Below are 26,366 nucleotides of genomic sequence, written 5' to 3' on the forward strand. Positions count from 1 at the left end.
ATAATAATAATATTAATATGGAATAAAATAGTTAGGAATTGTGTTGAGTTAAAGTACAAAATCCTAATGGGCCAAGGTTAGCTAATTCCCGCCATAAATGAGATGTCCGTGTCTCGAGATGCCCTTGCACTGGACAGAATTGTTACAGATCTCTGTGCAGTGAACACAACATACTCCAGATCTGGAAGATGATCACCACATAAATCACCAATCATCCACATTCTGCTGCGCTGCTAACTTTTTTTGGGGGAATGCAAAGTTAAAAAGTTTAAATCTCAAAACTCAGGACCTCCCAGATCACAAAAACATATCTGTCAACATATCTTTCCTCCCAATCTGATGTTGTTACCACCTGCAAGAGGTCAAAGTACTGACTTGTTAGAGATGTGCTGGATGTTTTAGAAAGTGGAGTCAGTTTGCAAATCACATCAATATTGAAGACAGACAAAGCATATGAAACATACAAGGTATTTAATTTCAAATATGACCTTTAATGGGGAGATCTTTAACTGTATGTTAATACTTACCTAGCCATGCAGCAATGAGCGCAGAGTCTATGCCATCTATGGGCTCACAGATTCGAGACACCACTGGGTGGACTTGTTGTGACAGGTAGTATTGTGTGTCAATGCAAAGGTTGTCTTGTTTTTGCAGCTGTTCAGGAGCATATGCTCTTTGGCTGGCACTAAGATTTGACCCGTCCTACATGAAAGGGAGGCAAGCACACAAAGTCTATTTCAGAGAGACTGAGACAGCAGATTTATGCTTCCTATCTAAGTGCAAAGTCAGAAGCAGGTGCTAAAGACTGAATATAATATTCATTTATTTCTCAAAAAGACTGACAGCGAACATCATCTCCATAGCCATTTGCAATAATTTCCAGAAAACCTTGGCCATTTCAGTGAGGAACAAGGGGAGAGGTTCCATGAAGATATAAATGTGATGGAAGAAAGGTATCAGGGCAGATGGGATAGACACATGATGGCAGACTACTGCTTGAGCCTTCAATGTGATTGTCCTGATCATCAGTATAAAAGGAAATTATACAAACTGAGTTTTTCAATGACTACTTTGTGATTGGTTCTGTAAATGTACTGAATATAGAATATATTGACATTCAGTATTTCAAAGATTTCATTTAGTATATGTAGGCATATCTAGTTTAATTTTGCTTAATTTTCATGTTTCATTAGTTTTACGAGGTTATTATTGCGGTCATTATTTCTAAAGCTGGAGCCAATCTAGCAAAACCAATACCATATCTGGAATCTGTGCATCAAATATAACCTAAAATGACTTTAATCTGTTTGGCAAGAAAATGTTTGCTGACCAATGTAATCGGTTTTATGGGGGAGCTTTTCTCTTACTTGCTGCTCTGTCTAAAGACCCATAAAACAAATTAGAAGTGAGAAGTCTACTAAATGAGGATGCTGAAAGACATAAGGATTTTTTTTTTTTTTTACTGGATTTTTTGATCTGAAAGTTTTTTGAGGATTCTACAGGGTGGAACAAGGATCCCAGTCTGTTGTATACAGAAATTAATTTCTCATAGTCAAAGTTTGCAGCCAACAGCCAGGATTTATGTGATCAGACCCGGTAGTGATATTTTTCTTAGTTATGACTGTTTGAAAGGAGCCCTGCTGTTTTTCTCAATACGCATACAGCAAAGCCTGGTAATGCCCTAACATAAAGCAGAATTACACATTACACTTAGAGATGGCCCTTTATAAACTTAAATCGTGCATTCAGAACAAAACCAACACCGATTTTGCTGATAGCAAGTTTTTTTAAAAGATGGTCAAATGCTTTAAAGTGGCCACTAAATAATATGCTTTGCATTAAAAGTGTCCTTCATAAATTATGCTTTCAGCCGTTTTTACAGTAGAGGACACCAACAATAGTTTTCGTACCTACTCATTCCATTTCTGCTGCTAACATTTCTGCTGCTAGTGCAGCAACAATGCTACGTTAAAACCTTGGTGGTCTATATGGCCCGATTTACTATATGGCTTGAACCAGCTTATATTAGATCTCTCTCAATATGTTTTTTCTAACAAATACACTTGTAGAATAAACTGCCTCTATGCCTGTAAATAGACACTGAAGGCAGGCTGCTAATAGGGCAAATAATCATGGGCATTTCCTTGTACTGCTTGTTGACAGTAATGTCAAAATGTAATAATCAGCAATTGGCTGTTTGGCCATCTTGTGTTTTTGAAGCAATAAAGATTTTACAGAAGGATGAATATTGGTATAGATTAGGGACCTAAATAATTTTATTAATAATTCTCTATAAAGCAGTATTTTCTTTACAAACACCTGTCAGGAGTTTCATTTTAAGCTTCGTCAAGTCAACAATGACTCTGGATACACAAAGATCCCTGTACTTATACTGGTCAAAGGTGGTGGGGGGGCAGCGCTTCGATTATTCACCAAGCCACTGAAAATAAATGCTCAATACAGTCTGAACACGTCATATTCACATTATCATACTGTTAAAATTGAAGCATCCAGCTCAGTGCATTATTTTTCATACAATGTTCAGGGGGAGTGTGGGGAATTCTATGGCCTCTCTTTAAAAAAGTATGAGTAAGGGTAATTTTAAACCCGCAGTGGGTGCCAGCATGTTTTCCCATGGTGCAGTTTGCCCCTGCCAGAGGAACAGTAGCAATTTGCTGTATGCCCTGTAGTTCACTGCCATGCGGTTTGACACCACAAGTCTGAAAGGGCCCTATAAGTGAATGATGAAACTTGTTGAGTAATACAGAAATATCAAGACTGGAGACCAATTTTAAATGAAACAACTCGGATGCAATTGAACTGCAGACTTTCAGCTTTAATTCAGTGGGTTGAAAAAAAAAAAAAGATTGCATAAAAATGTGAGGAACTAAAGCCTTTTTTAACACAATCACTTCATTTCAGGGGCCCAAAAGTAATTGGACAATTGACTCAAAAGCTATTACATGGGCTGGTGTGGGCAGTTCCTTTGGTATGTCATTATCAAGCAGATAAAAGGTGAAACAAGCCATCCTAAAGCTGCAAAAACATAAAAAAAAAAAAACCATCAGAGAAATTCCTACAATATTAGGAGAAGAAGCAAAGCACTGGTGAACTCAGCAACGGCAAAAGACCTGGACGTCCATGGAAGACAACAGTGGTGGATGATCGCAGAATCTTTTCCATGGTGAAGAGAAACCCCTTCACAACAGCCAACCAAGTGATCAACATTCTCCAGGAAGTAGGCGTATCGATATCCAAGTCTACCATAAAGAGAAGACGCGTGAAAGTAAATACAGAGGGTGCACTGCAAGGTGCAAGCCACTCAAAAGCCTCAAGAATAGAAAGAATAGATTGGACTTTGCTCAAAAACATCTAAATAAGCCAGCACAGTTGTGGAAAAACATTCTTTGGACAGATGAAACCAAGATCAACCTTTAGCAGAATGATGGCAAGAAAAAAGTATGAAGAAGACGTGGAACAGCTCATGATCCAAACCATACCACATCAACTGTAAAACATGGCGGAGGCAGTGTGATGACTTGGGAGGGCATGGCTGCCAGTGGCACTGGGACACTAGTGTTTATCCATGATGTGACACAGGACAGAAGCAGCCGAATGAATTCTGAGGTGTTCAGAGACATACTGTCTGCTCAAATCCAGCTAAATGCAGTCACATTGATTGGGAGGTGTTTCATAATACAGATGCACAATGACCCAAAACATACAGCCAAAGCAACCCAGGAGTTTATTTAAAGCAAAGAAGTGAAATATTTTTGAATGGCCAAGTCAGTCACCTGATCTGAACCCAACTAAGCATGCATTTCACTTGCTGAAGACTAAACTTCGGACAGAAAGGCCACAAACAAACAGCAACTGAAAGCCGCTGCAGTAAAGGCCTGGCAGAGCATTAAAAAGGAGGAAACCTGGCGTCTGGTGATGTCCATGAGTTCAAGACTACAGGCTGTCATTGCCAGCAAAGGATTTTCAACTAAGTATTAGAAATTAACATTTTATTTTCAGCTTTTTAATTTCTCCAATTGCTTTTGAGCCCCTGAAATGAAGTGATTGTGTTAAAAAAAGGCTTTAGTTCCTCACATTTTTATGCAATCTTTTTGTTCAACCCACTGAATTAAAGCTGAAAGTCTGCAGTTCAACTGCATCTGAGTTGTTTAATTAAAAATTATTTGTGGTAATGTACAGAACCAAAATTAGAAAAAAGTTGTCTCTGTCCAAATATTTATGGACCTAACTAACTGACTGCTGTGCACAGATGCTGCATACGCACCCAAGATTTTTGTTGATGGAAATGATGTTTCACAACTGAAAAGATGAATGAACAAGCCCTGCAGCTTGTATCCGTGAATACTTATTTTTGACGTGTGTACATAGCCTTAGTTAAGAAAAATTATTTACTTTTTTCATTTTTTCCCCACAAAAAACAAAACAAAAAAATACTATGATTAATACCAAAATCAAATTACCTGACATATTACATAGGAGATGGTATCCCCAGCCTTAACCTTCCTTCCACCTTGAGAATTTATCCATAAGGCTACATGAACATGTGGCAAGCTTTTTTTGTCAGGGTAGTCCTGTGGATCCTTTGTTAGGGCCTAAAAGATCAATTTGCAAAGTTACTAAAATAACATGTAAAACAGAACTTATGTAAAAGGTTTTAAAACCTAAATGATATTCTTCTGAAGGAAGGAAGCAATGGGGCTACAAAATATGGGTGAGCTTGATTTCACTGAACATTTTTTTCAATATTGGACTTCATGGCAACATCATAAGGAAAGTTAAGTCAACTTCAGAGAAATACATACTTTTCCTTTGAAGACTTAATAAAACCAAAGAGAAAGACCACACACTCACACGGGTGTAGAAAGCAGCACTAAAACATTCATCAGACAGATTTCTCAATATGTATGAAAATTTATTTGCTGCCGATAGATTTGTGCCAAAAGGGTAGGTTACATTAGCTGAAAACCTTGAAGAGCTATTGTAACCACTATTACAAAAAAGTGCAGGACCCACACTCATTAAGATTTTTAATGTACATACATGTACGCAGCATAAAGTTAAGGATAATTTTCTATTTGTTTAATAAGGGATAGTTTAATAAAAACCTATGACATAATATATGGATTTAAATCTAGACAAGGGAGAACGCTAAAGATACAACCTCAAACAAATTTGTTACAAATTAGTGCATTACAGCTACTAAAACGTTAATAAATAAAAAGCCAACAGTTCTATGTATACCTGTGTCTTTGATGTGTCAACAAGTAAAGCAAAGGTGTGAAAAAATATGAAGTATTGCTTATATTACAGATATTCTAAAATATCCTGGACACATTTGTTGGTGTTTTTAGAAAAAAAAAATGGTTTAGCGTTATATTTTATTAAAACAGCCACGTTCTTTATTAATATAATCACTCAGCCTTTTTACTTGGCAGAAATGTAGTCACATGGAACAAAAAGCAAAGAAGAGAGTTGTCTGTGGAAATCAGAAGGAAAATTATAGTCAACAATGTTAGTGGCAAAAGCTTAAAGACCGTCTCTAAGCCAATTGGTATTCCTGTAAATGATCAACAATATTTGCAATATTCATAATGAAGATCCATGGAGTTGTAGCTTTTGAGTGAAGTGAAAAGTCAACTCCAGAATGGGCAGAAGGAATATGAGAATAGTGGAGAAAAACAAGGAAAACTAAGGAGATACAGGATGAACTCCAAGGGTAAAGGTCCATTAGTGTACCATCCATAGTTTTTTGAATGACAGTAAGCTCAACTGAACATCATTCACTCCACTTCTGACAGAAATAAAAAGCCAGGCACGAGTTTGCTAAAATGCATATTGGCAAGCAACAAATCATTTGGGAGAATATCCTCTGAACTATTAAGCAGTAAGTTTTTTTTTTTTTTTACAATTACTAATAATTACCATTGGTTAATTCCCAAGAAATGTGTCCAGGTTTGTAAAACATGATTTAATAAGTTAAAAACACCTTAAAGAAATACAAAGAAGTAGATAACAGAAAATAGGAAAGGGGGAGTATTGGGGAAACTTCCTCAAAATATTACCTTATTAATTTCATATTGGCTGACAGGTACACTGCCATTATTCACATTCTCTCCTATCTCCATGAGCTTTTTCTGAATATTTTCCACTATTGTATCACGGGGTTGGTCAGATAGGATTTGACTTATCACATAACTGAAAAGGAAAGGAGACACTAAATAAAATAGAAAATGTCACTAGGAATGTAGAAAATAGAAACTTCAAAAAAATATGCCATCAGTACATTAGCAGTAACATTGGATATAGATGCTCCTCACTTATCCACCAGGTCCCATTCCTTAACTGCCTTGGCGGTGTTCCAGAGTGTGGCTCGGGGTGAACTTAACATGCCAAAAGTGGTAACCCCAAACCAAACTCGGGGTGGGGGAAACTCCTACCTGTTCCCCCCGATCCAGCAGCGTCCTCGGCCATCCCCGGCCGGCTTCTGCATCGCATCCTCAGTGTGATCGATGTGATGCGTGAAGTGTCGGTAAGCCGGGGAGGCGTGGCTTAAATGTGAATTTAAAAGCAGGTTACATTGTAACCTGCTTTTAAAAAATTCATCACAGTAAAAAAAGAGTTATAAAAAATAAATCCAAATTATAAATCCAAAAGTTTATTTTATTATTGTACCTTGGTTTGGACAAATTGAACTTTTTTAAAATTTTTTAATAATTTAATAAAATAAACTTTATTTATAATTATTTTTCTTATTATAATTTATGATTTGTGTTTCAAACTTTATCATACCCGAAAGTTATTCCTAAGAATTACAGGCCCAAAATATTAAAGAAATTTTGACGCAAAACAATGTAATGCTTTTGACATAAAAATACAGACACAATTAGAACGCCAGGGGGTTAAAGTGAGGAGCATAGGGAAGAGTCATTCTGGAATAAACACATTGTTAAATGAGGAATACCCGTACTTAAGTAATCTGTTCTTCCTCCAACTTTAATGTAAAGCTTCATTTGTGTTACTATTTTACTAAAAGCAGAAACAAAACCCCAAATACACTGTTGAAAGACAAAGTTTACAGTAAAACTAAACCACTTCCACCCCTGCTGTTGTACTCAACTGTTGGGAAATTCATTTTAACAGATCACAAAAGCTATCCTATTCAAGTCTATGGAAGTGGTTGTTTTTAAAATGCTTCAAAATTTGAAGTCAGACCCAGAAAATGTATGCAGATCAGAAACTTTGACTACAAAGTAACTTTATAATCAATATTATATACTAATAGAGCAGTGAATAAAGGGGGGGGAGGGAGCAATTAATTTTTAGAAGTTGGTCACACCGACACCTTCTAGATTTCCCTCAGTACAGGCTTCTTAAGTTTATCTACAAAAAACTATACTAGCAGATACCACATTCTCACAGTGATCAAAACTTTTGTATGGACATATTTAGAGTAGGTAAACCAAATACCTATTCAAAGTCCACATAATTTAAATACCAAAACACCACCCCAGTCACTTTACCAAATTTAGTGAAGTTCAATCCCTACTGGTCAAAGCAACAGTATCCTGCCCAAGTAAAGTTATTTCCTATCAGAACCTTATTGTACCTTTAAGTGATCTTTATCAGAGAATAGGGCTTTAAAGCTGCGTACACACGGCAAATTTTTCTCGCCCGATAATCGGTATCGGCCAATTATCCGGCGAAAATCTGCCGTGTGTAGTCGGTCGTCGTCCATCGTCCGACGACCGTCCTGGCGGATCCATGGACGATGGACGACGACCGATCCTAATGAAAGGGAAGGGGAGAGCGCGCAGCAGGGTGCCGCTCCGTCGCTCTCCCCCTCCCCTCTCCATAGAGCATGAACGGTGCTGTATGTACAGCATCGTTCATGCATCATGCAGTCTTTTCTCGTTGGAAAGGATCGTGAAAGATCCTTTCCAACGAGAAAAATTGCAGGTGTGTACGCAGCTTTAATATGGTTATGTGTCATAAAAGTGTCAGACTTTGTTTCCAGGTGAACAAGCCAGTAAAGTTGAAAAATACATAAAAACTGGTGATCCCAAGCTTCACAGACTTGAATGAAGTAATGTTCAGCATTAGTTGCCATTCACTACCCTAAAAACTTCTGTATGTTATGGGCCCATATAAAGCAGCATTTAGACAAATTGTGAGTTTATACATAAATAACAGGATTCTGGTGGCATAGGCACAAGTGGTGATCAGGATCTTTTTACCTACTTTAGAAATGTGTATCTTTTAGGTATAGAAGAACACAAAACAAAGGTTTTCTATTTCAGGTACAAATAAAAATGCAACAGTATTTCTTGTATTGTATATCTGCACAAACTAAGACATTTTACTGGAAGAAGTGTGCTTTGTTTCCCCAATTCAATGACATGTAAACATTCTCAAACATATTCTTGTCCTTCTTAATGACTAGTATTTTAAGATTAAAAACACATTGCCTACTTTATGTAAAGGTGACATTATTTTAAGCTTGGTTGTCCCTTTAATACACAATGTGAGCAATTGATGAATTCTGTCCTTGTGTAGAGCAAAATACCTCAGACATACCATTGTCAACACTTAAAGAACATGCAATTCATACCACTAAAACTGGAATCCCTACTGCCTGTGTATCCTTTGTCAAGCCTGTGTCCCTTACTGAGATGTAACAAAAGCACACAGCATTCAATATTTTCATATTTGTTATAGTGCTTTTTACAAGATAAAACCGAGAGGCAGCACTGTGCCACAAAGCAATTTGAGTTTATTGCAAGTCCTGTTTCCACAGAGATAACTCTGCTTTTTTGGAAAGTTATTTTTCCTATTATTCAAGATGGCCATTTAAACATTTCACTGTAGTGTGAGGAAAAAAACGCACAAGCAAAATTTATGTAGATAAATAAACTTAAAAATAGGTTTCATAGCTAGCATTTAATTGCAATGCTATAATACATTTATCAGACACATTCCTTTAAACTTGTTTGCAACTAAAGCAGACCTGGGCTCAGGTTACTACGAAAATGGTGAAAAAGCTTTTTGGTTCCATCTACAACTGCTTTTCTCTATTTTATAAGTCTATGGGAAAGCAAACATGGGATTGTTGCTGGTCAAATGCAAGATGGTACCTGTAAAGTTCTAAATGATCTCCAAATTGTCTTGAGTGTGAAATGTACGTTGCATTTGCCCATTCACAGGCCCTTAAAAAGCTAAAGACAGGTCAGTTCATATAGCACTTATGGTAGGTGTTTGACAGATGCTTTTCAGCAAGCCAATTTTTTATGTACATAAGTACTTAATTGCTTTAAACTATAAGTAGGTATGAAATACACCTTTTTAGGACTAATTGTTTTTCATAAAGAATTTTATAGCTTGATTTATGACTATACTCCACGGTTTCCTCTACTGTTCCAACATCTTTAATGTCCAAAAGCTGTAGAAGATTTGGAAAAACAACATTCCAGATAAATTCTGTGCCATCTGCTTTGTTTTGTTTATTGTGTGTGTGGACAATGGTAACCTTTTAGCAGCTTTCATCTCGGTTTATTTTCCTTCCTAAACGTTCATAGATGACTGAACCACAAAAATTTTTTTGCAAATGCCCAAGGTCACATATTTACCGAAGTCACAGAGTAGTAGTAATAAAAGGGAATCATCTAAAATTTGGTGCAGATAAAAACTAGACTTACTTTCCAGCCATTTTAGCAAGCTCACACCAGTCTCTCCTGACTATGTCAAGACCCTTCAGTTCCTGTTTAGTAGTGTATTTGCCATCTCCTGTAGGCTCAACTGTGAGTGCTGCATATTTCTTTTTCTTCAGCAGCAGAAGAGACTTAAAGACACCGTCAATGTCAATCTCCAGTAGTTTGTATGACTTGTTGATCTCACTTTTAACCTAGAAAACACAAAATAAAAAGAGGCTGGAGCAAGGTTTCTCAACCAGAGGTTCCAAGAAACCACAGATTTAATTTTTTTTCTAATTTTCTAGTATATGAGGAAACCAGCAAACCAACACAGTATTTGTGTGTATGTGTTGACTTTTACAGTTACGTTTTACAGCCCAAACAATGAAAAAAAAATATACACCTTGTTTCCCAGCTTAAAAACCTCCTCCAGGTTGTTGCAATTAGTGTTGATCATAATTGAGTCTGTATCACCATATATAACTTCCAGGTTCATCTGTGTAGAAAGAAAAAAAGAAATCAAAGTTACAAAGCACAGAAAACAGCTGACAAGAAAACACTTAACATTTATGATACGAAGAAGCAGATGCTACCATAAGTAAAAACTATCCATCAATGTGCTATGCATTAAGAGAGCTAATTCAAATAAATGGGCTGTCAATGCACAAGAGTAAAAAAAAAAAATTTGGAATTCAGCTACCTGTAGAATTTGCGCTTTATTCAGCAACTGAACAGACTGCAGAACACCTGGACAAATATCTCCATAGGAACAAAAGAACATAAACCACTATAAAAATCTTATTTTTAAACCAATACAATGCAATAAACAATAGTGCTTCAGCAATTTTTTTTATTCGAGTCTATTGAAGCAGTGAAATACGTATACACCCACCAAGCTGGGGAAAAACATTCTCATAAATATAGTACTGTGTGAGAATAGACATCTCAAAAAACTTCTAAAAAGGTACAAATAAATATGGATAGCAAAAAAAAAATTCTGTTAAATAGTTAACCGTCAGGAGTTAAGCCCCAGACAAAAGTGCATATTTTACGCTCAGAATAGTATATAACACTGAAACTATTTAACTGAAGATGAAGGGAGCCAGAAAAACAATCATAATAAACACAACACTGCAGCTCATACAATATAGCGGAGCTGCAAGTAAACTCTAATTAACACTGTTGCTAATTTGCTGGAAAGACTCGCATGCAGGCTTCAAGCAGCGCTCCATCATATCTGTGTTAGAGAAAGAATGAAGCTATAATCCATTAGGAAGGATTACATTGGTAAATAGGCATCCGAAGAGAACTGCTTTCCGGTTTGTTTGGGTTACAGTTTTGTACTGCACAACAACTTCGCCAGGTGCGGCCTTTTTGTTTTCTATGTTTGTTTTTGTCAGCAGATTAAAAGGGGAAAAAAAAGGCAGGCAAAGGAAACAAAACTACACATGGCAAGCAGCATACTTACCTTCTGCACCATCTCCTTGGTATGCAGAAGAATCTACAAGAACAAACAAAACAGAAATGGTCACTTACTATACTGTATATTAACCAATAAAAGTTATACATAGGAATGTTTTAATTATAAATAAAACAAAGCTAATACAAAATGTAAATACTTCATACAAGCTGATGTGTTTCCTGTTCAAAGAAAAGATACTGTATTGGTGGGATGCTAGGAAATACCAAGCTGATACTTTTGATATAAAAAATTATTCTAAAGAAAAAATAAATTATGATGTTACAGAAGTGCTGGAAGCAACCATAACTAATATTTGCAAATAAACAACAGGTCAATTATACTTTTTAAATAACTTATTAGGACAGTAATGTATGTAACACAATGAGTAGCCCATATACCTCCGACCATGTGTCCACACAAGCATCTACATTGATGGCATGTGATATGTTACTCTGTGGCCAGCTAGGGTTGGGTAAGTGCTTGCAGCAAGGACTAGCTAGGAATAAGACAATTCCTTTTATCTACCCATAGTACCACAATAGTAACGCACTGCTTTATCAATAGTAATGTACAACATACATAATGTATGCTTTTTCCCTGCAAAATAAGGAAACAAGAATAAACCTGAATTGATCCTCTTGGACAGCTATGTTAGAATTTTAAGGCCAACTGGTTATCTATGGGGGTAGCACACATAGCTAAGGAAGGCTGTGAACACTTATAACTAAATATACTAAACATAAAAAGAGAAAAAAAATGAATGACGGCCTGACAGCCAGCAGATGTTCCAAAAGCAATAAAGACCTAAATTGTTTCCTAACTATAATACTTTTGTCAACAGCTGTACGACTGAATTTTTACTTGTTGAGCGATTAACTTGAGTAATCATATTAGCCATTTTTTAGGACTAACATGGACAAGCACACAGTTGTAAATTTGAGCCATTTTAGCTGAAATGTTTTATCCCCTAAACCAATAAAACAATCCCAGCAGCTAAATTCGATTTTAATTTGTCCACACCCACCTACCAGCTAGCCACCAATTATGTTATTCTCCTCAATGAATCACAAACCAGGAACAGACATGTTGTAAATGAGTGTCAAAGTGACACTTATCTTTTTTCTTGTTCAAGTTTAGCAATTTTAAAATCAAAGCAAAGCATGACTGCCAAAGAATAAATGCAAAGTTCAGAATTACTTTTGCCTGAAATATTCTGTTTAGGAAACTGATGGTTAAGCAGTCCATTCTGTTTTATGAAAAGGGCGGAGGACGCGCAGAATGTGCCAGCTGTGTTCTCATACAAACTTATTCAAGGGGGTTTATTATTAAATTTTATTATTAAGCAGTAATTATATAGCGCCAACATATTATGCAGCACTGTACATTAAATAGGGATCACTAACCATGTTCTCAATGACTGCGGAGCCCTGGGCACACTGTCCACCTGAGAAACACGAGTGCTTGTAAACGGCCACAAAGTCTTAAGACTTACTAAAGAATATGTCAGCAATGGCGGACTACAGATAACACCGACGACAGGACTGTAAGCTCCTACCTGAACCATTACACATTAGTGTACTTTTGTGAATTAATATGTTCGTGTTCACCACCCATTCTAAGCCACTTAGACAGAAATTTGTGCCATTTGATCTAAAATATTGTTGCCATCTTGGTTTAGGAAGAAGACAAGGAATCAATGTAATTGCATAAACCATGCCATGTCATTTTATTACCCAAACAGTTAAATTGTAAAACACTATGGATAAAGGCAAAGTTGAAAAAGCAACCAACACAATTAAACCTGCAGGTGCTGAACCAATGATCACAAAACTAAGGGGTGCACAAAAAAAAAAAAAATGTAGGCAGCTGAAGCGCAAACTTTGAGGGAAAGCACAAGGAGGTGGGCGATGGATATAAAGCGCAACGTGCTCCTATTCAGAGGACGGAAAACACAACTGTAAATGATAGCACAGCTGCCACTACAGAACTCAAACAAAGGAAATGCAGATAATTGTCTAATAAGAATTTCATAAAACATTTAGCCAGAAACAAACATTTTCTTCCTATTTGTTCTCATTTAAATCTCTTGTAGTCTTCCTGCCACAAGTGCCTTCTATAAAATATATACGTCACCCTTATTAGTAGGTAGGCTTTTCGTTTTTTTTTTCCTCTGTCTAATTTGAAGTATTGTTACTTGCTGGATGTTGCGCAGATTGATTTATTCAAGAGAACCATATGGGACTGATTGCAAAACAAATCATCACATTCAAAACTATTTATGCTCTCACAAATACCAACATTGTGCCATTTGCTCTATTGTTTGGCTGTGGAATGCCAGATTCACAATTGAAAGACTTCATTCTAACATCAAATCCAAAAACACAGTGTGCAAAAAAGCGCAATGAGGTGAGGCACAGTCGGCTTCATGCAATATTGCTGGGGCTCCCATTCGGTCCATGCCGTGAGACCACACAATTCAAGCATAAGCCTAATTTGACAATGTAATTATTTTGTTTGTTTGTGCCTATTAGCTACACACATCCTGGCAATGGCAATATGTAAAGAGCAAACCAACACAGAATCTTGGCCATTTACAAAGATGGATAAAAAGTTTTGAAGAATACAAAAAATATATTATAAATATCCTCCTAAAACACAAAACGCCATCTGCCCATTTCCTGGCCTATGCTAATTTTATAAAGGTGTGCTATAGACAGAGTTTGGTGATCCCAAACTCAAATGAAATATAAATCAACAACTATTTCTTATGGGAACTGCATGTATCAAACTTATTTACTATAGCTGTTCTTTGCGGAATCATCCATCAAACCGCATAATAATTAAATAACCATAAGTCCTAAGGCTGCATACACACGTATATTTCCATCGCTGAAAACAATCTTTCATGATCGTTTCCAGTGACAGATGAGTAGGTGTTCTGTTTTATGGAGAGGGGAGGACAAGTGAGCAGCACCTCACAGTGCTCTCCTCTTTTGACGTGTATAGTCAAAAGTTGTATACGTCAGATTCAAGTCCGAGACCAGCGCGGGAGACAATGATCGGATCTACGTATATAGCCTAACTCTAGGCAGATATAAGAGGCAAAGTAGTGCAGCACAGTACTCATTAAATGTCTTCAAATACAAGTACCTAAAACTGAGCTGGTATGAGCTTTTTCCAGGCTGGTGTAAGGAGCAACACAAAGAATGGGCTGACGGGAAGGCATTGTGATAGAAGAGAGCAGAGCGACGGATCTTTGCGCTGCTTCTCCCTTTACTGTGCAGTAAGAGGCTACAGTGAGCTCAGAGGAATCAAGTTCAATGATATTTGCCATTAGACTGAGGATAAATAGTGGTAGAAAAAGTCCTGCAGTACAAATATCACAAACTAGTTAGGCTTATCATTTACTGGTCTATTCTTTTTATACTCTTGGTATTTTGACTGGAGTTTCCATTTAAAACAACCTATTTAATTTTTCAACACTGTGCATATAAAGATATTCCATTTAGAAATCACTTACTGGTGCAGTATTTCCCTAACCAAGATACCCACTCATTCCCTCTCTGGACATCTGCCATCTGGCACAATACAAAGATAAAATCAGGCTATCACAACTCACATCCTTCTGTCATGTCCATGTCTCACTGTTCTCATCAGCTAACCCCATTCCTTCTGGCCGCTGATGTATTCAGACTCAAAGTTAAAAATTAGCAGTTATAGTGGTGTTTAGTCTGCACAATTTACACAAAGAATAATGTGTTTAAAACAGCTTTTGAAGAACTTTATAAAAATAACACAGCATTTATGTGGCTGGAGGTGAAAGATTTACTTTAATGAGCTATAGCAAAGACAAACGACAATAATGAGGTCTCTATCTTTGCATACCACCACATCTCCAAAATAAATGTGCCCACCTCCATTACAACAGGTTAACAGAATAATTTACAAAAAACAGAACTATGAAGAGCTTTTATAGCAGTAAAGATTTTTCACCCTCTTGGATTAATGCTCAGTTTTAATATGCTAAGGAAAAGACAAGACCACACACTGCCTAATTTTATTCACTCATGGGATGAAAATCAATATATTTATTTTTTCTAAGGATTTTTGGGGAACAATTTTTATGTAGCTAGGAGAGATATAACTGTGCAGAAAAGGATTAAACACTCATCAGGGTGGTCCAACCTGATTTCAGAAAAAACTCAAAATAAAAAGTGAACTCGGTAGCAATCTGTTCACACTATTTTAATGTTTATTACCTCAGCTTTCAACTCGATTGCAAGTAACTAGCAAAAACAATCAACAGCACAGTTTAGGAGTCAATCCAGCCTATTAATTAGGGGTATTTAGGCTAAGTACAACATACTTGACCAGGCCAAGGTGCATTTTTTAAAAAGTTCTACAGTTGCTGTTGCATCCATTTGCTACCACTGACAGGTTAGGTCCCTGAGCGACAGACACACATCTAATTCCAGGGAAATTTGACAGAGGATCACTTGAAAGTGGTGACAGCTAACACACAAAGGGGTTATAAAAAAGACTTGCAAGCTTCATTAATAAGCCAGCTCTGCAGTTATCTCATTTTACAGCAACACCTGCATATTTATCTTACCACCATCAATTGGATGATGGAATTTCGCCCCCTCCTCCTACTTGAAGTGTATTTTAAAAATGTGCCAACTTAAAGTGATAAAAAAAATATATAATAAAAATAAACTTTATGCTTAATTTTTTTCCTCCTTAACAAAGTACAGCTGTTGAGAATAATTGTTCAAGATCTTACCCTGTAATGTCAACTGCAGCAGAACAAAGAGTATTTAATTAGCAAATCTATTCAGTAATTCAACACCTATTATATCAAATGCCTTCGTGATTTTATTCAGGATAATTGGCTAAGAGGGTTATTACTGACATTCAGATGGAATTTAAAATTCTTCCACGAGTCGAATCATAATAGCAGTAATGATCTCCCCAATCAGGAGATTGTGTGTCACACAAGGCTCACCGGCATAGCAGCCGAGCCCATTTCCTGACTTCTTAATTCCCGGCCTCAGCTCAGTGAGGGCTCTTCATACCGATATTTCACTCCGCGATGCAGCTTTAATGGGACTCTATTAAAACACGCTGAACAAAAAAGGCGACAATTTTATTCTTTTTTTTTTCCCTTTTCCCCATGTGTGCGTGTTAAAGAGTGACAGCACTACCGTCATATCAATCAGCAAAGAGTTTCTGATAGCTGCAATAAAGGTCTGCGTGTAGTGGGGGCAGGGGGATGTCTGTAATTAAAAACAGCGGGACACGGGTATGCCACCCCCCACAAGCTTTGCCTAAATTAAGACACTGGAATTGGCAATTTTTATTTAATGACAAAAGGGGCATTCTACTAAGCAGCCTCATCACAAGATCACAGATTCACATTACAGAAGAACAGCTATCAACAGAGAATTCTTAGTATGAAAGAGAAAACTATTAGACCATTTGCCTACAGGCTTACCCACCTACAGATATAAATACACACAAACACAATCCTATATAATATACATGCATGTGTCGCATGGTAAACATTCCCACATTTCTCACGTGACCCAGCAGCAGTTCCCCAACCTACTTATTCAGCTGAAAAACAGTCAACTGGTTAGCAAGAGCTTTTTTTGAAATTGATAATTATATGAAATTTTTGCAGGCCACATTGGGCAGTTTTTTTTTTTTAAGGCTACAAGCTTCTAGGAATTTAGTCATTTACAATTAAGTGCGACACACCTTCATCTTTTGGTTGTTAAAAAACTAAGAGGTCAGGTTTTAGATTTCTCAAACCTAAGGGGTTTATGATAGGAGTTTGGTATATGTTGCTCATGATGTGGCAGTGATGTTTTCACTGGAATTCAAAGCTGTATCGGTGATGGATGTTTCCAAGATGATGGCAGTACTTTATTACAGCAGACTAATGTGTTGTCTTTCAACCACTTGGAACAAACTATTGTTCTATGCTACTGTATCCTGAGCAATGCTTAAAAGTGCATAATTACATTTCCAATGAACATTTAAGTTCATGCCCATCCTTGAAGCACATATGATTGGCTCCTCAGACAATGCCATCCTTTAAAAACTTTTAATTGAATATTCTTAGGAATAACTGTACAGTTGGTACAAGGGGCCATATTGGTGACATATTTGAGGGCAGTATGAGATTATTAACCTATTATTAAATTATAAATATTAATTTATATAGCTTCACATAAAAACTTATTTTTCCATAGTTTTTGGGTATTTTTTTTTAGTAGCAGTAACAATATAATTTCATTTATGTCTTTAAAAGTTAGGTTTTTTTATTATATTTCAATTTAATTAAAAACAGTGTATATAAAAAAGTTTGTACATGTATAAAATACCTATTTGTGCTAACAAACACCTCCTCAATATACTTTTAACATTTAACCCACACTTTTAATGTGCTAATATGAGTTGGCATGATTAAACACTTTGTGTCTTGTACCGCAGATACAAGTCTGCTTCATCAGGAGTACAGGAAGTAAGTATTATTGGTATATTGATATTAATACATCACAGGCAAAGGAGTAACAATACACCAGGCAATGGTGAACATACAGGGGGAGGTACACTGCAAGTGGAGGGGAGGTTGTTAATGTTATTCAAAGTCAGCACATGCTCGAACCAGTAAGGTTACATTGCATTTTTACAGACTCTAAAAATTGGTAAGAAGAGTTTGGGGTTTATTGAATCAGAATCCTTGGATGTTACACCTCCTATCTCCTTGCGTATAGCGGCAACATATTACGCAGAGGTTCACAAAGTCTATTGTCTTATCACTAGGTGTATCAGAATCGACTATTAGTCAATAGTATAGCCTACCCAATGCTCAAACATACAAGCTGACTACGTACAGAACCAGAAAAATGCAGGACACTGCAAGCAAAAGGACTGTTAAACATAAATATAAAGTGGATAACTAGCTCATATTGAATATTTAAATGTAGGCCTGGCGCTGAAAACAGGTAAAAAGCTCCTGTCCTTTTGTAGTCCATCTCACAGAATAAAGGCAGCAATACATAGTTACTCCTAGATTGATGATTTGGTGGAGGAAACATTGGTAGACCTACTGCACCACCACTGAAAGCCGAATTTCCCAGGAAAATAGCTGCATACCCTACAGAAATGCCAGGCAGCCAACGGAAACTGGCGACTATACACTGGGTTATCGAAACAGCTGGTTTGTTCCCAGTACGGGATGAAACTAGCAAAGTATTTCTGTAAGAAAAGTAGCCGCATAATAGTGAAGAATTGACTATGGAAGTGACAGAGGCCTGAAAAATACTACTTGGACAACTTTCTACAAACAAAAAAGTTATTGGACATGTTTCAATTAAAGTGAATGTGACCTTCACAAAACATTATTTGGTGTAAAATAAATCTTTTTAAAAACACATGCACCAGGAAAATTCACCTTCAGTGCATTTTTGGAGAATACCAGACCCATGGTTATTTAAATAGACCCCTAAATATATTATTATTATTATTATTATTATTAATATGAAAATAGAGATAACATTGAATCCATTTGAAAATATAAAGAGCAAACACATTTTTAAGTGCAGAAGAGTAAAAAATTTAAAACCTATACACAGGTTATGGAATCCATAAACTTATTTTTGAATGCAATTACCATTTCTGCTACAATACTAATGAGCTGCAGTTAAATATGTAACAACAAAACTTCTATTGCTATACAGCAGCTAGTGAATTGTAAAGCCGATGAAGCGGTTTTGTTCATCTGAATATTTTTTTAGATAGGACCCCCATGAGAAACCTAATTCCTTCAGGAATCTGTAATGCTTGGAGGGAGCATTTAAGCAGAAGAATGAAGATGCTTGAAAAGTTTCCCACAAATGACACATCTAGGACAGGTCCTCAGAGACAGACAGATCTTCACCCTGTCCCTTTAACATACAGCTACCATAAAAAGGAAATAGACTAATTAAGCAATTGTTTTCTCCAAACAGTCAATTATTTTCTTTTAAAGGTAGTTAGTGTGATCAACAACAATTCACAGAGGACCTTTGAGCTGACCCTTAAAAATAGTGCTTAATGAGAGAAAAACAAAAATAACTCAGATTCCTTTAGGCTACAGTATGAAGGAATGCACCTGCCTTTCAGTATACCTTAATCCACAGATAGAAATTTGTTGTGCTCTGCATTACCCTAAAGAACTGCAGATATGGTTTATTAACGGGTCCATTGGAAGTAAAAAGGCTGCTTTATCACAGTACACAGCAATGCACTGGCATAAATGTTAAGCAGAAATTTAACCAGTTTTTACTCCCCTGTCCCCATTTCATGATGGGCGTCACAATCTTTTTTTATTCTTCTCTTCCTTATTCTGGTTGCTCAAATAGTTCATGGATAGCTCAGGGATTCCATTCTAAATCTAAAAAGTGACCATACACCAAAAGACTGTATATATATTTTTATCTTTTTACCATCAAAACCGTTGTGTGTCCATAGCAATGTTTGCAATCCTACTGTAATATAGAAAGGAAGGAGGGTATGCCCTTCCTGTTTTTTTAAAACATACATAAAGCCTGGGCACCTGGTCACACGATCCTTGCAAAAAAGAGGGGACCACACCACCCAGAAATCTGATAACACTAAACAAGGCTTAGGTAAGTGGTGGTTAGTTATGTAAATATAGAGGGACTCAATTGTGATCCCTGACATGTTTAATCAGGCACACAGTAGCACTCTGGAAAGAAATAAGAACAGTTGTATGTTGGTTATGAATCATTTAGGGATGCTTTACCAAAATGCAAAGATGTGTGTTCATTTAAAGCCCATCTCTGTGAAAAAATGAACCTTTCCTACCCCGTTCTGCATTTATTTTCTTACCTTGAGTAGGAAGATATAATTGCATTATACTTGAGCTATAACCTGTACTTACTTGCTTTTTAACTAAATCTGCCCCATCAAGCCAGTTCTCTGACAGTGTTGTTCCTGGGTGCAGGGGAGCAGCTACTCCAGCCCTGCAGTTAAGCCCATTGTGGCTCTTCCCCAAATGATGACATCATTGTCAAATTTCTGGAACCCCTAAAGACCCAGAGATTAACTTAAAAAAAACAGAGTTCATGACTAGGGTGTTTTCTTCCATATCCGTCGACACGCCGTTTCCTCCAAAGTTTGGAAGCTCATATTACGGTCCTTCCTAAGCCTGGCAAAGATCATATTGTTTGCTCTAATTATAGACCCATATCATTGATCAATGTTGATGCAAAAATTTTTTCTAAATTGATTGCCAATAGGTTATCCCCTTATATTATTATTATTATTAAACAGGATTTATATAGCGCCAACATATTACGCAGCGCTGTACATTAAATAGGGATTGCAAATGACAGACTAATACAGACAGTGATACAGGAGGAGAGGACCCTGCTTATATGCCCTCATTGATTCATCTGGATCAAACTGGGTTTATTTATGGAAGGGAAGCCAGGGAAAATACTATTAAGACTATACTACTGACCCAACTTGCGAAGTCTACAGGTACTCCTATGTGCCTGCTGTCCACTGACGCTGAAAAGGCCTTTGATAGGGTTTGTTGAGAGTTTATGTACTCAGCGTTACGTCAGGTAGGCCTGAGCCCCAATATGGTCTCTAGAATTGCTGCATTGTATTCCTCACCCAGGGCCTGGGTGCGAGTTAACGGCAACCTCTCTAACTCTTTTCAAATCAAGAACGGTACGAGACAGGGGTGTCCTCTATCCCCATTGCTTTAAGCCCTAGTTATGGAACATTTGGCTGTAGCCTTGCGTAACAATCCGGATGTTAAAGGGATCAAGCTAGGCGATACCCATTATAAACTCACCTTATATGCAGATGATCTTTTACTATATATAAGATTCCCTCATGTTACGATATCTTCGGTACTGAAGGAATTTGACGAATTTGGATCACTTAGCAATTTCAAGGTAAACTACTCTAAATCCGAACTTCTAAATGTTACCTTAAACTCGACTCAAATGTCCACTATACACAATAATATGTCCTTTCGGATTTGTCCTACTGCCATTAAGTATTTGGGTATAATGATACCATCGGACCCCTCTGCTTTGTTCTCATTTAATTATTCCACTGTATATAGTAAAATTCAATCCGGCCTTCAGAAATATGACTCCCTGCCTCTTTCCTGGTTCGCTCGCATAAACACTCTAAAAATGGATATTGTCCCCAGATTGTTATATGTATTCCAAACGGTTCCCATATTTTTACCAACTGCATATCTGCGTAAAATACATAGGTTGTTATTAAAATTTTTATGGAATAAGAAGCGCCCCAGATTGGCATTCGGTGTACTGGTTAAACCTAAATGTAGAGGAGGTGTGGGGGCCCCTGATATTGTTTCCTACTATAGAGCATCAGTCTTAGTGCACCTGACAGACTGGTTACTGATACCAGTCACTATAATCACTATGATTAACACTAACCAGATAAGCAGTATATTTTAGAACTAGGTTAGAAATGGAAGCTTACTCTCAGTACAGCTCTATACAGATGCCAGATTTAGGAACCAATTGTTTCTAGTTACAGTTTTGGAGCCTGAACACTGACACTAAAAAATAGAAAAACAAAGGATGAACTACCTCAACAGGGATACAGACAGCAATAAAAACTCTACCCCCTGCCACTGTTAAAAACCATGTAGGCTGCAGATACATTTAAGGTGTCACTGTCCAGAAGTTATCTTTTTGTATTACATTAATATGACATGAATGTTTCCAACATCTGTTTTATGGTGTGTGTGTGTATATATATATATATATATATATATTTATTATATTCATATAATTTAAGGTTCTTACTAATAACAATGTCCCGAGTTAGGAGGAACCTACCCATCTAAGTGACTGAATTAATTGCCCTTACCAGCTAATTAGATTTGCCAACATCAATCGTCTCAAGTTAGTCACAGCTTTTGTCAACCTTTAACCCTAAGAGGAGCTTCTGTTTTGACAAAGCAGGCAGCTGTGGCACAGTTTTGTTTTTGATCCTCTTGTAAGATAATCATCTTGACCACCGCCAAAAAGAAATTCCTTTGGGTTAACCCATATGCAGCAGATGTGTTTGACATGTTAAAGGCCAAAAGAAAAAAGGTATGAGCCTATATTTTAGGACTACACATAACATAAGCACATTCCTTTATAATTTAGCCCTTTAAAGTCCCTAAACGATATACAAAAATGAGTTGTTGATCTGCCTTAAATGTACTCGGCCATCAAGCCATGTTGTGGGCTGACAGCCTGAGAGTTGTCTGTTCTCCCAGGTTTTCAAGATCACCTACTCTCCAGTCTCCACAAAAAGGAAGGCTAAATCATATGATAAAATATTTCACTATAGTTTCACTATATTAAACTATACTAAATAGGGACAAAAAAAACAAAACTTGTATGGTACTTTTTTGTTATACTACTAAGTAGACCCCATCTGAACAGTACATGCAGCCCAACGTAGGCAAATGGCATGTGTTCTTTCCCTCTCTCACTTTTTTTTATAACTTACGTAAAAGATATCATTGTAACACTCCAGGTATGTGGGGATAACATGCATATACCCTAATATAGCCATATTTATGTTTGCTGCATTCAGACAGAAAATCATTCTAAGACATGTACTTGGTTTATACAGATGACCACTTTGACAAAAACGAATGTCCCCGGCTGGCAACCATTCCACCAAACCGTGACACACGCTGACACTTCATTAATGACAAATCTGTCTGCTGGCACTATGACCCCGCCACACGAATGTAATGCTGAAAATGGCACAGCTACATGGTCTAAGCATGTTGACACCTGGGATAGTAGAGAAGACGTGGGGCCAAGCATCAGCTGCTATGAGGGGAGACATTTAAGCTCTTCTGAGGTCCCTCATTCTTCATTTTAAAAATTAGGGGGGGGGGGGGGGGCGAAGGACATGTCAAGTTGTCATTGGGGAAAAAAATACCAGGATACTGTACGCTTGTCTGAAGAATACCAGGGCCAGAAAAGATATACAGCCAAGACAAAATTCAGCTAACAAAAACACCATCTCATCTTTTCATCATCTCAGCTACACACAAGGTCCATCAAAGTTGCTTCATCATCATTTTATGAAATTTCAGCAACAAATTCATTTCATTCCCAACACAGTAACTGGAATACTACACAACACATAATGAAGAAAAAACAGGATATAATACCAAATCCTACACCCAAATCAAACAAAGCAAAAAATATCTGTAAGAAGTAGAGTCCAGGAATCATAACCACTGCCTATTTGTAGACCATATATTGGTATATATTGGTATTGCAGTCACTACTTTATATGCCCCCAAAAAGTTTGAACCAACCCTATCTGCTTTGAAGGCCAGTATAATGACAATTTATAAACCTATTTGCTTCAGACAAAAGATCAGTCTTATGTAATCAGGTAGTTGATATCTAACATGAACCAGGACTTAAAATTTTACAACAAATTTTCTTTACAAACTATATACATTTACTGGGGATATTAAAAACCATTAATTGCCCATAAGATCTGCTAAGAGTTCAACCTAGAATAACCATCAGTAGCACACGCAGGACAAATATAGAACAGAACTCTGAAGCATAACTAGCAGGGGGACGGGTGTCTGAGGTCTTTTATTAAAGGGATTTACAGAGTTCCAAAGTGATTTATTGCTTACAAGTGCCAAGCAAAACAGAACATAAGAAGGCAGGATAAGAGGAAGAAGAAATCAGCAACTGAATATGTTACCTTAAACAAAATTCAGAAGTCAGACATTTACAAAATAGTTATAAATTCAGGATATAACAGGTAAAATAAATAACCTTGGCTTGCAAATGGGAAAAGTAAATAGATTGTTTTTATTTCTGCACTGTATAACTAGGTAAACTAGAACTCTGGCTGCTAGGCAATTGAAAACAAGCTGTAAATTGAACTTTTATTGGTAGACCTTTCAGCAGATCATACTAGGTTACTCTTCCTACCCCCTCCTCAGCCAGAGTATGAGAAGCAGCTCATTGGAAGTTCCAAGTTCTAATTCGGGTATTCACGGGGTTGGGAAGGCTCTACCTGTCCCCATGTGACTTAGTAATCAATCATTTCTCTAATGTGAAAAATAAAAGACTTATGCTCCCCCTTTCCTGGAAGTGCTAATTATTTCTCTTCCTTCCAGGAACTATTGGGTTTTTCCTAAACCTCCAAGAGTCTACCGCAGCAGGTGGCATTACAGTGAACTTGTTGCTTTATCATCTGTGGCAAGAGACAAGATTATGTTGACCAACCTGAACCAAGTGACCGTGTTTATGTAAACGTACACCATTCTCACCTACTAACATTGACAATGTTCTCCCAAAACCCTGCTCACAGATGGTACCAAAATCCCCGGGTCAGTTTTGGATGTCAAGAGTGAGCATCAAGCCTGCTGTAGTGCGACTGTGTATATTTCTACCAATTGGATGTTTGACTTGCACAATGCTGGATGTGACGTGTGGAGGAAAACCAATGGTGACACTTGTAGGGGGTCTAATAACAGGCTGTGGTAAGGCCAGAGTGACTTTGGCTTAGTGGTGGTGGATCAAATAGAGTTGGTCATTTGATTGTGGGGAATCGCTCTGAATTGAAGCTGGGTATTACAGAAAAGGCTGTTTTTTGTCATTTTATCTTTTACCAGGTTTTTTTTGTGCTGAGGATAGAGTTCTGCTTTAGGCTGTGACATCATATTTGTGAATTAACCAGCTACAGACCACAGATAAAGAAACTAAATCTTCCCCTGAGGACTGGAAAGGATAATACAAACTACTTCTCCATAAGTATCTGACTTAATGTAATTTTTTTTTTCTGCTGACAAAATTAATTCTGCACCACACATTCTTTTTAATACAAATATACATTTTGTATCCTTTAAACACCATTTGTATAATTTACAAAATGGCAAATTACCACAGCAGCAGATGGTGGCTTTTATCCATATGTCCGGACACATCAGACATATGTTAGAGACACGCTTTACAGTTGACATCACTTTACGGTATATTGAGTTATGGCCTGGTAGCTTCTAAGTGAATGGAAAATTGATATGTTTATGACCGGCAAAAGTGCCGCACAGAGCAACAATGAAACAATAAGAATTTCTTTCATAGCATTTTTATGATAGTCTGGTGGGACCTATTTATTTGAATGCCTAAAATGCTAACCTGTAAAGTGACACTACTTACAAACTGGTAAAATTAATATGTCTACAAAGAACAACCCATTGAGACATTCCAAACATGCAGAGCAAAGACGACACAAGCACTCAGGCATGTCAGGACTCTATTATTTTGCAGGCACACAGGGAATACCATTTCAAGGTAGAAGCAGAGTTACAGTGGACACGACTTAACTTAATCCTCAATTTGCTGACTTTAAACAGGACATGCTTCAACCTTCCAATTCCGTACAGGCGACAGCAATATTAAAACGTCAACACTGGTCTGATTACATGGTCATAGCAGAAACCGGAAGATACATTACTTAAAGGTGCTTTCCAAGTTCACTGAACTAAAGCGGGAACTTTTAACTCCAAAACAAGTAGCTTTCTAATATAGCGCCTGTCAGCCAGAAGCCCACTTCTTCCACACCATTATCTCAAAACCAGTGCAATATGTTTTACCAGAGCTGCTGCCTGAACGTGACCTGCACCCCATCCTATTCTCAAACTGGTCATTCCGCTATGAGAACTGTAAAATGCTAAGCATACACTATGTGATGTTCTCTTATTGTGATCTTCAATCTAAAATAAACTTGGTGATTAAAGTATTTACTGTACCATGCAATAGCTTGATAACGGCTCTGAATTACGATCTATATAAAAATTTCCAATGGATACATTGATCCTAAAACAAAAAGTATCGTTTCAATTTCAGTACAATGGTTAACTAGAAAGAAAAAAAAAAAAACATAAAATCTTGCATGAATAACTCAAACAAAATTCTAAACAAGTATCAAAATACAATATTCAAATAGTTTTGGACACTTTTGGATTGACTTTTGTCTGACCAAGGGAAAATAAAAGGAAATAAACCTATGCTTATTTAAGCATCTGTTACCTTAGCATCAAACCCAGTTCAACAAAATGGATATGAAGGATGTATGTATGTATGTGT

At 37.0% G+C, this 26,366-nt stretch overlaps 1 protein-coding gene across 1 annotated transcript in view; it reads right to left on the reverse strand.

Annotated features, from left to right (window-relative positions):
* Nucleotides 1-26,366, reverse strand: part of POLA1 (DNA polymerase alpha 1, catalytic subunit) — a 139,765-nt gene that overhangs the window by 76,174 nt on the left and 37,225 nt on the right. The window contains exons 27-32 of the mRNA XM_072427871.1: nucleotides 11,176-11,208; nucleotides 10,111-10,203; nucleotides 9,714-9,919; nucleotides 6,084-6,216; nucleotides 4,482-4,613; nucleotides 528-702 (exon numbers count right to left, since the gene is read on the reverse strand). Of these exons, the coding sequence (XP_072283972.1) occupies nucleotides 528-702; nucleotides 4,482-4,613; nucleotides 6,084-6,216; nucleotides 9,714-9,919; nucleotides 10,111-10,203; nucleotides 11,176-11,208 (772 nt within the window). The remainder of the gene's footprint in view (nucleotides 1-527; nucleotides 703-4,481; nucleotides 4,614-6,083; nucleotides 6,217-9,713; nucleotides 9,920-10,110; nucleotides 10,204-11,175; nucleotides 11,209-26,366) is intronic.

This window comes from Pyxicephalus adspersus, chromosome 1 (genome assembly GCF_032062135.1).
Source record: "Pyxicephalus adspersus chromosome 1, UCB_Pads_2.0, whole genome shotgun sequence".
Taxonomy (NCBI): Eukaryota; Metazoa; Chordata; class Amphibia; order Anura; family Pyxicephalidae; genus Pyxicephalus; species Pyxicephalus adspersus.